General features: G+C 38.2%; 2 protein-coding genes across 5 annotated transcripts in view; one reads left to right on the forward strand and one right to left on the reverse strand.

The window, feature by feature from the left end:
* The window catches only part of phtf1 (putative homeodomain transcription factor 1), a 38703-nt gene extending 35727 nt beyond the window's left edge, over positions 1–2976 (reverse strand). For 3 of the 4 annotated variants that reach the window (XM_017302909.1, XM_008400753.2, XM_008400751.2), the window contains exon 1: positions 2752–2976. The gene's annotated coding sequence lies outside the window, so the exon portion shown is untranslated. The remainder of the gene's footprint in view (positions 1–2751) is intronic. The other variant, XM_008400752.2, reaches the window with a different exon arrangement.
* A 722-nt stretch (positions 2977–3698) lies between these two features.
* LOC103459289 (transmembrane protein 60) lies at positions 3699–5274 on the forward strand. The gene is made up of 3 exons (XM_008400755.2): positions 3699–3891; positions 4188–4275; positions 4768–5274. Exons 2-3 carry the CDS (start codon positions 4192–4194, stop codon positions 5083–5085), a joined length of 402 nt encoding a protein of 133 aa, XP_008398977.1. The 5' UTR covers positions 3699–3891; positions 4188–4191; the 3' UTR covers positions 5086–5274.
* The last annotated feature ends 5064 nt before the right edge of the window (positions 5275–10338 follow it).

Here is a 10338-nt window from a genome sequence, read left to right on the forward strand (position 1 = left end):
TTTCTCCTTTTGTCTCTCATAGTTGAGGTACATCTATGATGAAAATTACAGGCCTCTCTCATCTTTTTAAGTGGGAGAACTTGCACAATTGGTGGCTGACTAAATACTTTTTTGCCCCACTGTACCAGCTCCAATACATGTCTCCACCAATTAAGAGAAACTACATTCTAGACCAGAGTTCAGAGAGTCAAATGACAGTGCTGCATCATCCTGCAGCTAATCATTTCTATAGCAGTCAAAAGTTTTAAAAACAAAGCGTAATCTGCTCAACATGTTCACATTTATTTGACAAACTGTAAATATGCAATACTTTTATTTCTGACACATAGACTAATAGAATGATGGCAAATATACCTCCAATATAGAAAGATTTGACACGCGAGTCTTGCCATACAAGATGCCCACATCACTGGTTGTGCCACAATTGGTGGCAACAACCAGAGTTGTAGAGGTTTTGCACGTAAACAGGTTCTTTAAAGCTGTTTACATAAAGCTGTTTACTTATTTCGACACACACCTGTCGAAATAAGCAATTATTTAATTAACAATTAACTTGATAATTTCCATTCTTATGAATATTCTTTGAAGGGCAATTTTGTTTACAGAGACTTCGTAATCTTTTTTTTTTTTTTTGTGGTTGTATGTGGTTTTTATTTCCTTTTATGTATTGTTTTTGTGGTTGTATTTTATTTTGGATATTTAAAAAATTCTCCAATTCCAGTGTGGAGTGTTCTCTAAAAAGTTACAGTTCATTAGTCTTTGAGAGGGTCAACTTGAAATACATTACTTGAAAAAGGTTTCAAAATGACAATATTATTGTAATAATTTTTAGTAACAAAATGGTTACATTTTAGGATATTTCAGCCCACTATGCTGGTATTGCTTATAAAATTCAGCCACAAAAAGAAGTACAACACGGGTAATCTGTGAGTTACTTTGATTATCTTGACCTTGTTTGGTGTTAAAATTTGCTTGATGATCTGAAATGTTTAAGTACAATACAACACTAAATACTTTTTCCCAGTCATGTATGTAAATATAGACCTAAGCTTCACCTTTGTCTTTTTGTGCTTCTATAGATCTGGTGGTGGAGATATTTCTGCTGACTTGCACTCTTTTTGATAAGATATTCTATGTCTCAAACACACCATTCAAAGGAGAAAAATTCACTAGTGTGGATAACATCTGAGCTTCCTGTTCTCAAACCGGGCTCATTGTTCACTTAGGATGGAGACACATTCTTCAACTTTAATACAGATTTACATATTTAGAAACTTAACTACTCGTTAATAGACTCCAAACAGATTTTTGTATGAGCCCTTAATCAGATCAGATTAAAAAAAAGAAATAATTAAAGTTACTGGTTATCAGAAACTGCACTTCACTACAGCAGTTACATCTTGTATGCTATTATACGCCTCAACAATACTAAATATAGGTTGGACCAAAGTTTTCATGGTAAGTGCAAATAAAATGGCTTAACTTGTATCACATCAATATTTACAGCAAGCAAAAAGCTTCAATAAAACAGAAAAACCAACCATTTCTACAGCTTTAGCAATAATTTAACATGTTTAGAAAATTGGATGCAAAACGCAGGATGCATCTTGCTTTCACATTGTTAAAGTCAAAATCTTAGCCTATCATCTGAAGTGAAGTTTAGACTCAGCAGACTGCAGCTTTCAGCTGACAGGATTGATACCTGATGCTGTTTATAATCTATCTGCTCTGAGATTCAATGAGTTTTGTGTTCTGAAATGGTTTTCTGCATTGGATCCATAAGTTATCGAGCTGTTGTTGCCTTTCTAAGATCTTGAACCCGGTCAGGCCATTCCACACAACTGCTGCTGCTCATAAGATATTTTCTCTTTCAACCATCCACTTCAAAAAGGAGGGATGATTAAGCATAAAATCCCTGCAGATCGGAAGTTTCTGAAATGCAGACATACAACCCAGCCAAGTTCAAAGTCACTTAAATCCTCTTTTCTTTCCCCTCTATTCTGATGTTTGAACTTGACTTGCTACCTGTGTGTATAGGAAACTAGATAAAGCACTGCCTAATTCTACATAAAGTCTTCTTTCCCTCTTAAAGGTTCGTATTTCTTTGTCCGAAAAATAAAAACTAAATCTCGTAATTCAACTTCATTTTGTGTGGTATGTATAAAGCCTTCTGCAATGTTGGTGCAATGGCCAAACTGTAAAAAGGATGCTGACCCCGCTGTCCAGGGGAAAACTGGTCTGTTAACATTGCTTGGTTTACTTAGAGCAAGTACAGTTGACTGAGCAAGAAATATTTAAGCCTAGTGAGGCATCCATCTCCTCCACCATGTTGAAAATAAACATAACCAGCAACCACAAATGAGCCGCACGCATAGTGTTTTTGTCTTAAAATCGGATTAGTTCCGCATTAACCCTTTAATGTTTGCTCACTATAGATATAGCCGAATTTAAACGTTTAGCTCAAAGGGTTAGGGTGATTTCAGTGCCGGAGGAGGGGGAAGGTAGTGTCACTGCGTTTTTCACTGAAACAAAAGATCGTAACCTTTGTGGTGCTGTAACGGCATGTGAAGCAGCTATTTTTAAAAAGCTAATTACCATGTATTGGGGCGCAGGAACTGTTTTCCACCAGTCTTCTTGGCTGCTTTAGCTCAAGCCAAGCTACATAGTTAGCTAAGCCACCGGCGGCAGCCACAAAGAACCCGCACAGCTGTACTTAATAATATCTCTGAACGAGCACAAGCTCCGTCTTACCTCCTTTTCACGCCGCGGTTGCTCCAGGTCCACTGCGTCAAACCAATACCTGCACTATCTGAAGGTGAACTGTGGCGCAAAGAGTTAGCGAGCTTTTCCCATTGTCTGGAGGAGATGCTCAGTCCTGCTCGGTGATGTTTGAAACGCTAGCTTTTCCCTTTCTAACGCTCAGTGTCAAAATACTACTTGGAGCATATTACCGTAAAGCTTCGTGAGGACGTGAAGTTACATTTTGATCAACTTAAACTTACAATCAATTTCTACAACGAATTGTAGAAATTGATTCAAAACAATATTTAAATGAAAAGTACAAATCCCGCTGGTTTTGTTCTCAATAGTTGTGCGTAAAATCGGATACAACTATAAACATATAAAGTAGTAAAAAAGCACTCCCGCCCTCTAGTGGACATCTAACCTGACCACAGACTGTGCGTCTCTACAAAACCTTTACGGTTTGTCGCCAAAATGGCTACACATGTTCTAGATATGCAAGAGAAAACGGCTACCGTCAGGGCGTTCGACATATTGTGTCTGGCACAGCTGTTTAACTTCGCTTTGAGACCGGGGTTTTAGTATAAAATAAACATTTAAGTTTACACGTTAAAAAATAAACAATAGATCAATTATAAATGTAGAAAATTTGCTCACTGTAGAACTAATCATGACCATTAAAATAAAAATGAAAAATATACCAAAGAACTACATTTAACTAACTTAGTTTAAACTGTTTTAAGTTCAGCTATTTTGTTTTGTCAAAAAATATTTAAGAGTGGAGGTACAATGATGTTTTCAAATGTACCAAACCACATTTAATTTATTTGTAGCTATAACAACCACCAAATCTTGCTTTCAACAAAGATGCAACTCAAAACATGGCGGTGACGTTGACGTACGCCGTTCAACTTCTACTCTTTTATGTCTATGGAACGTACGACCAACGTAAAGGATGAAAAAAAACCCAATCGTATTCTTGGAGGGGCGGGACAAACCCGAAGATAACGGGACTGTGGTCATTACAGCTGTGGACCATTATAATCTTAATAATGTAACTGATAGGCAGTGACATTATTGTGATGATCTATGTTTGAGGTGCAGAGAGAGACAAGAGGATGCTTGACATAGAGTTGGGAATACACTAATGTAAGTCAACTAATCGATTAGCACAATGCTATTTGAGCTAGCCCAGAGCAACCCGTTGCTTACAATGAATGAAAAGCTTGAATTGTAATACATATAGATTCGGTTTGTACTATATCAAATTTTACCAACAAGACTGTAACTGACAGGCTTATTATGGTAACGGCTTTATCCGCTGTTCTTCTTAGCTTCATACAATTCTGTTACAAGTAATAAGTGATTGTCAACATTGATAAAGCAGCAGCGTTTTGCGTGTTTACCATGGATTTATTTTCTCCTCTTGATGTGTGTCCGCATAGTGAGATGTCTCTGGCCCAGAGGGTGTTGTTGACTTGGGTCTTTACCCTGGTGTTTCTCATCATGCTGGTGCTCAAACTGGATGGGAAGGTATGCTGACCTCTCTTTGTGATCGAACTGTTTTATTTTTTTTTTTTATTTTACATTTAACAAATAAAAAAATAATAATTGTGGTGTGTATTTGCATTCATTTCCTCTGAGACAATACCTTCTGGTAGAATTACAGCTACAGGTTTTTCCACAGCTAGAAATGGTTGCAGTAGCTTAGACTTTCAGATTGACTCCGATCTAGACTTTGACTAGACCATTCTAGCATTAATTTTCTTTGATCTAGACCCGAGGCATCATTGTACTTCTGGTCTTATGTTTAAAGTTGACTAGCTGGATTGTAAACCTCTACCTTTTTCTACTGAGATTAAACATTCACTATTAATACAATTGTTTGGACTGGATTTTTATTTTAGGGTATTAAGAGTAAAGGAGCCTGAATACAAATGCGCACAACACTTTTCAGATCTGTACTCATTCATTTTCCATTTATTTCACAATTATTCAATACCTTAATCCTCTTCGTCATTCCAGGTGCAATGGAACTGGTTCCTCATCTTTCTCCCAGTCTGGGTCTTCGACGGCATCCTCATCCTCATGCTCGCCGTCAAGATGGCGGGGCGATGCAAACTCGGGTACGACCTGCGCAACGGCTCGTCGTCCCTGCGCCTGCGCGCCTGGTACTTGACCGCCATGCTGCTCAAACTGGGCTTCTGCCTGACGCTGTGCGCCAAGCTGGAGAAGCTGGCCGACGTGAAGCTGACGTTTGTCTGCATACCGCTGTGGACCATGCTGCTGGGAGCACTGGTGGAGCTGGGGCTGAATATCTGTCCTGAAAGAAGAGAGGCTTGACGCAGTGTTGTCTCAACTCACTTTTTGAGCAAGAGAACGGCCCGGTTATGAAGCTGAAATCGTCTAAAAGAAGCTGCTAGTTGGTCAATCAGTCCCCAGAGCTTCAATTCTTTATTGAAGAGCAGCTGTTTGTTAATCTACTGTGAAGCCAACACTGAAGAAAATTAAAAACAAAAATTGTCATGTTCAGTATTGCTTTTTTTTTAGTATTTAAATTGTTTACTTTGTAATTGTTATACTTGAGTTTCATGTGCTTTGGCTGCACTCCTCCACACTTCTTTCATTCCTCAGCTGGCAAATTGGGAGTTAGCTTAGCTGCTAGCACTCACCATCCCGTCATTCATCCTCTGGCTGCTCCTGGATTTCTACAAGCTCCTTTTTCTACTCAATAAGTAGTAATGTGTCTCATAAGCTGTCACTCTCTTTGCATGCAGAGTAGATCCAAATTGAACCCTTTCTACCAGCAGTTCATTTCTGGATTGGATCTCAGTCGAATTCATTCTTGTACCACTAATGTTTATTTTGTGCCAACAATTGCTCCAAACACTTTTTTTCCCAGTATATATATATATATATATATATATATATATATATATATTGCACTTTATTTAAAAAAAAAAAACACTGTTTAAGACTGTATGCATGTGTTGTAATTAATAAATGACTGATTTCTATTACACTGGGTGTTGTTTTTTTTTTTGGTTACAGTTCATATTCATACTGAAGAGTTTACAAATGTAGGAGGGTCACTTATTAGGAAATAATAAAGCTGTTGGGGGAAATCTAAACAAGACACAATCTGAAATAGCCTGAAGAGGAGGAGGCAGACCGCCAGAAGAGTGGCTGCCCTTTAAAGGAAACTTCAGCTCATCTGACGTGCAGCCAGCACACTGCGCATGCAAAAGTTTGTCCAATATTACACAACACTTAACGATTAATAACTCGACAGAAGGATAATAACAGCAGCAGGAATCTGAGAAGCAGGGAGAAAATGTAGCTTTGAGGTGAATTTGAGCCAAAGCAAACTAGCACTGAATTATGTAGCCACAGCATTAGAGTGTGTGTGTGTGTGTGTGTGTGTGTGTGTGTTGTCTGCCTGAATCACTGTGGTGGTCTTCGTGATGCAGACTGCAGGCGGTGGGTGGTTGCATAACAGCTGTAAAGAACATACAGGCAGGTAAACAAAACACACAGAAGGAGAAAAATAACTACAAAGCAGAGGGGAAAAAAAATCTACTTGTATTTGTTAACATTATTTTCTCTAAAATATTAATTTGCCTGTTATATAGCTTCTATTCATGCATCTGTAACACAAATATGAACAGAACATTACATTCTTGACAGAACTACTGCTGCCTTTAATTTTCAGTACTTTTGTTTTTATTTCTACGTCTGGTTCAGTTATTGAGGGTTTAATTCTGTCTCTTTCCTGAACAAAGCCAATGACAGACCTGTCAACTGCATTTCTGTCCCACAGAAAGTAAAAAAATTGTATTTCTCCTTGAACTGGACTATTTGTGATCACTGGTTCTAAACTCACATTAGCTCATTAACTGTGTGAACTGATACCAGCTGGTTTGTGTGGTAATATTTTGTAAGCTTTATAGAGTTTCATGTGAACTTTGCTTTAATTAACAAATACTCTGTTAATAATAATTTTATTAACAGAGAACGGCGATATGTTCAAGGTCTTCTACTATCAGTAGGTCTTTTGCATTTAGCTTTTGTATCAATTACATTACAGTGATGCTGGCAGGTCTACGGTATTAGCATGTAGCCAAGTCCAGAAGATAAATATGTAATTTACTTTGATTACTTTGCTCTTGTAATCAGACTAAATCATCATTTTGTTATGATTCGAACTGAAATAGGATTTAATTGGATAAGAATTTGATCTTTTTTTTTTTATTGTCTTAAGATGACAAATGAGGATTTCAAACAAGAGAACAGAAACATAGTTTTCATACTTTGAACCTTTTATTAGCTAGGTTCATATTTAAAGTAGAAACCACACTACAAGTTTTTTTTTCCTCTTTACAAAAACCTCTTATGTACACTACAGTGCTGACAGTTGAAATAACTAATATGAAAAAAAAAAAACAATAAACAATCGCTGATATAAATAAATCCTGTGAAAACAATGCTAGCCCCTGAGGACATCAGTTTTCAACCAGAGGTTTTGTTACAATTGTACAAAAAAAAGAAGAAAAAAAAGATCCTGTCATGTTTCTGTAACATTTAAACCCAAAAAGCACAAAACGAGCTGCAGAGCACCTTACGACTGTTGATCGTGCTTCGTTATCGCCTTTATCTCCCCAGAGACACACAGAGTAAGGTCGCTCAAATTGGGTCGTTTGAGGCAGGAAAGAAAAATGAAAAACGAAAAAAAAAAGCTAAGGCGTCATTCTTACATTTATCTGGATTTCGCAGGCTTGTGGCAAGACTTAAGAAGAACAATTCAAACCCTTCTTTGAGGGTGGCGTCCTTCTAAGTCTTCCCCATTTGAAATGTAGATATTTAGAGGCTTTTCAGCGGATGTGGGAACCCAATTTAAGGCGGTGCTCTCGTACTTCAGAGAAAAGTTCAACTGCGACTCGTAAAAGGAAGAAACTCCCTGCAGCGACCTCTGGACCACTGAGGAGTTCACAGTTAAGGACAGGCACTGGGGAAATGTCGAGGGCTACATTAACAAGTGGGCTGCACTCTAATCTAGACAATGAAAATAATTTAAGAAAAGACACTGGTGACAAAAAAATAAATAAATGTTGCTGTCATTGTTAAACTTCCGCAGATGTAGGCCGCACACAGGTTCCTTCAGTCTCTGGTTGATAAATAAAAAAATCTGAACAATGTGGCAAAACTGGGCCGGTAAACTGATAAATAACGCTTTGGGGATGAGCTCCAGACAGTTTTGTCAAAGTGTCAAAAAAATAAAAAATAAATAAATAAAAAGGACTGAATACAGTTTACATTTCAGTCTGGGAAGAACCTGAAATATCCGTTAATTCATAAAAATCCAGAACTAGCCGGAAATAAATGTGTTTAGTAAGTAAGGGTTGCACACATGGGAACTCTTCACCAGGCACGGACCGGCAACGATTCTTACTACTGCTGCAAAAACATCATGTTGATCATTACAGCTGAAATCAAATCTTCATACAAATTTGGCATTTATTAGTTTAACACCTAGACAGAAAAATCAAACCTTCAAAAATGTGTCTTTTTTTTTTTTTACTTCAGTTTTGTTTATTTTGTAATTCCGAATGATTCCCGGAGAAATGTATCTGCCTTGTAACCGAGGCAGTGTGCAGCAACAGTTGAGGGAGGGGCAGCAGTGCATTAGTCTATGTTCCACACAACCAGAAAAGAAATTATGTAAGCCATAAAAACACAATATTGGTGAATATTAATTCAGCCGTTTAATCCTCGGTTATACTCCGTTAACTGGCCCGTGCCTCGGTTTGACCTCCCACGTCTTTGTATTGCTCTTTGAATTCGGTTTTCTAGTATCCAGAAGTTTAAATGTTCAACAGGAGCAGCATATCTGCAGAAACCTCAGTCAAAACGTTTATCGGCTGCGTGAAACCAGAAACCTAGCAGTAAAACCGTTAAAGCGAGCGGGGTTTTTTTTCCGATGGAAGTGCTTTCCTGAGACCGTCTTGGCTGCGGTTGAACCAACTCCTCAACCAAAACTCATCTAAACAGCCAGAAGACATTAAAAATGACATTAGCGCTCTGCCACTGAAGGCAAACGGACTGACTTACAATTCGGACGGAGCCTCCAGTTGAGTCGATAACATTGCTTTTTTTTAGCCAATGAAACACTTGAAAAGTTTAGAAACGTCTATTAATTGCACTCCTCATTATTATGTTCTATTGTCCACTTAAAAACATGAGTAAAAAGACAGACACAGGTTTCTGTTTGATATTTAGCGGGTTATTGCTCTAAACACAACATGGCGGAAAAGCCCAGCCAGTATCTGCGTCGACTTGTACTGATAAATACAGAGGACGAAGTGATGCAGTATCGTATCAATACACAACTGAATTAAATAAACCCCCCGAAAATGGAAGCGTTAGCTGCAAGTTTCATTTAAAAAACAGTTTAAAAAGCTCTTTTAAATAAATAAGTTTTCTTCCTATGTCTGACGGTGTGTTCTGTCGGCCCTGAAAGGACGAGAACAGAACCGGACAACACACCTGCACAACAGAGGCCTCGTTTGAGCCACGACCTTGCATCATTCGGGGGTTAAAAACAGGTGCAGCCTTCACTTTCTAAAAGCAACAGCTTCCTGCAAATGAAATGAAATGTAAAACGGTTTAATACTTCAAGCCTCAGTAAAAATCTGAGCCAGTTTAGAGCGGCGGGGCGGGCTTAAACGATGCCTTGCATGAGGATTCGCACCCACAAAATGAAAAGTCGTAAACCTCAGTGCATTCTAATGTGATTTTAAAGATTTTTTTTAAAAACACAAAGTAGTACATGATTGCAAAATGGGAAGAAAATATGTGTTCTTAAAGAGTTTTTGTCTGCAACCGTTGGCTCCAAAGCCACCACCGGCTGTTTGGAGTTTCCACTTTTAGAAACTTTGCTTAAAAATGATTAAAGAAAAGAAATCCAAGTTTATCTTTTTTCAAAAGATAAGGTCATATTTGTAAATCCAGATCTGTTTTATTTAGCTGGACTGAGGAGAAAAATGGCTCTTTGGATGGTAAAAGTCGTAAACTCCCGGGATGGACTCCTCATTCCCCACTGTAGGACACGGTGGAGGCAGCAGCATGATGTGGGAATACTTTTCTTCATGAACAAACTCCAAAAGCCTTCCAGCTGTAATTGCAGCAAAGGGTGGCCTTAAAAAGTTTTAGAATTGTGCAACATTTTTCTTCCATTTCAAGATTACAAACATCTTCCATCCTATGAAATCCTGATAAAATGCACTGACGTTTACGGCTGAACGGTGACAAAATGAGAAGTTAAGGGTATAAATTCTCATGAAAGGCGCTGTGTTTTATTCCCGCTCTGCTCAATAACAAAAAAATCCCCAAAACCTTACTTCCCCTCACCTCACTTCCTTTTTACAGCTTTACAACAGCACAACCAAAACAAAGCCTCCTACATGTACAGTTATTTAAATTTACCATCGGTATGTACAAATACTCCTATATAAAATCTGTTTCTGCTTGTTGTCATGCTTCGGGGGGAGGGGGAAAGATGGAAGGGGAGGACTGAGGCAAGGGGGGAGGTGGCGGGAA

This window comes from Poecilia reticulata, linkage group LG23, assembly GCF_000633615.1.
Source record: "Poecilia reticulata strain Guanapo linkage group LG23, Guppy_female_1.0+MT, whole genome shotgun sequence".
Taxonomy (NCBI): Eukaryota; Metazoa; Chordata; class Actinopteri; order Cyprinodontiformes; family Poeciliidae; genus Poecilia; species Poecilia reticulata.

Excerpts from the sequence above, each read along its gene's own strand:
- LOC103459289 (XM_008400755.2), top strand. The coding sequence starts at position 4,192 with ATGTCTCTGGCCCAGAGGGTGTTGTTGACTTGGGTCTTTACCCTGGTG. Across the intron at positions 4,276-4,767 it reads TGCTCAAACTGGATGGGAAG|GTGCAATGGAACTGGTTCCT; the intron begins GTATGCTGACCT and ends TCGTCATTCCAG.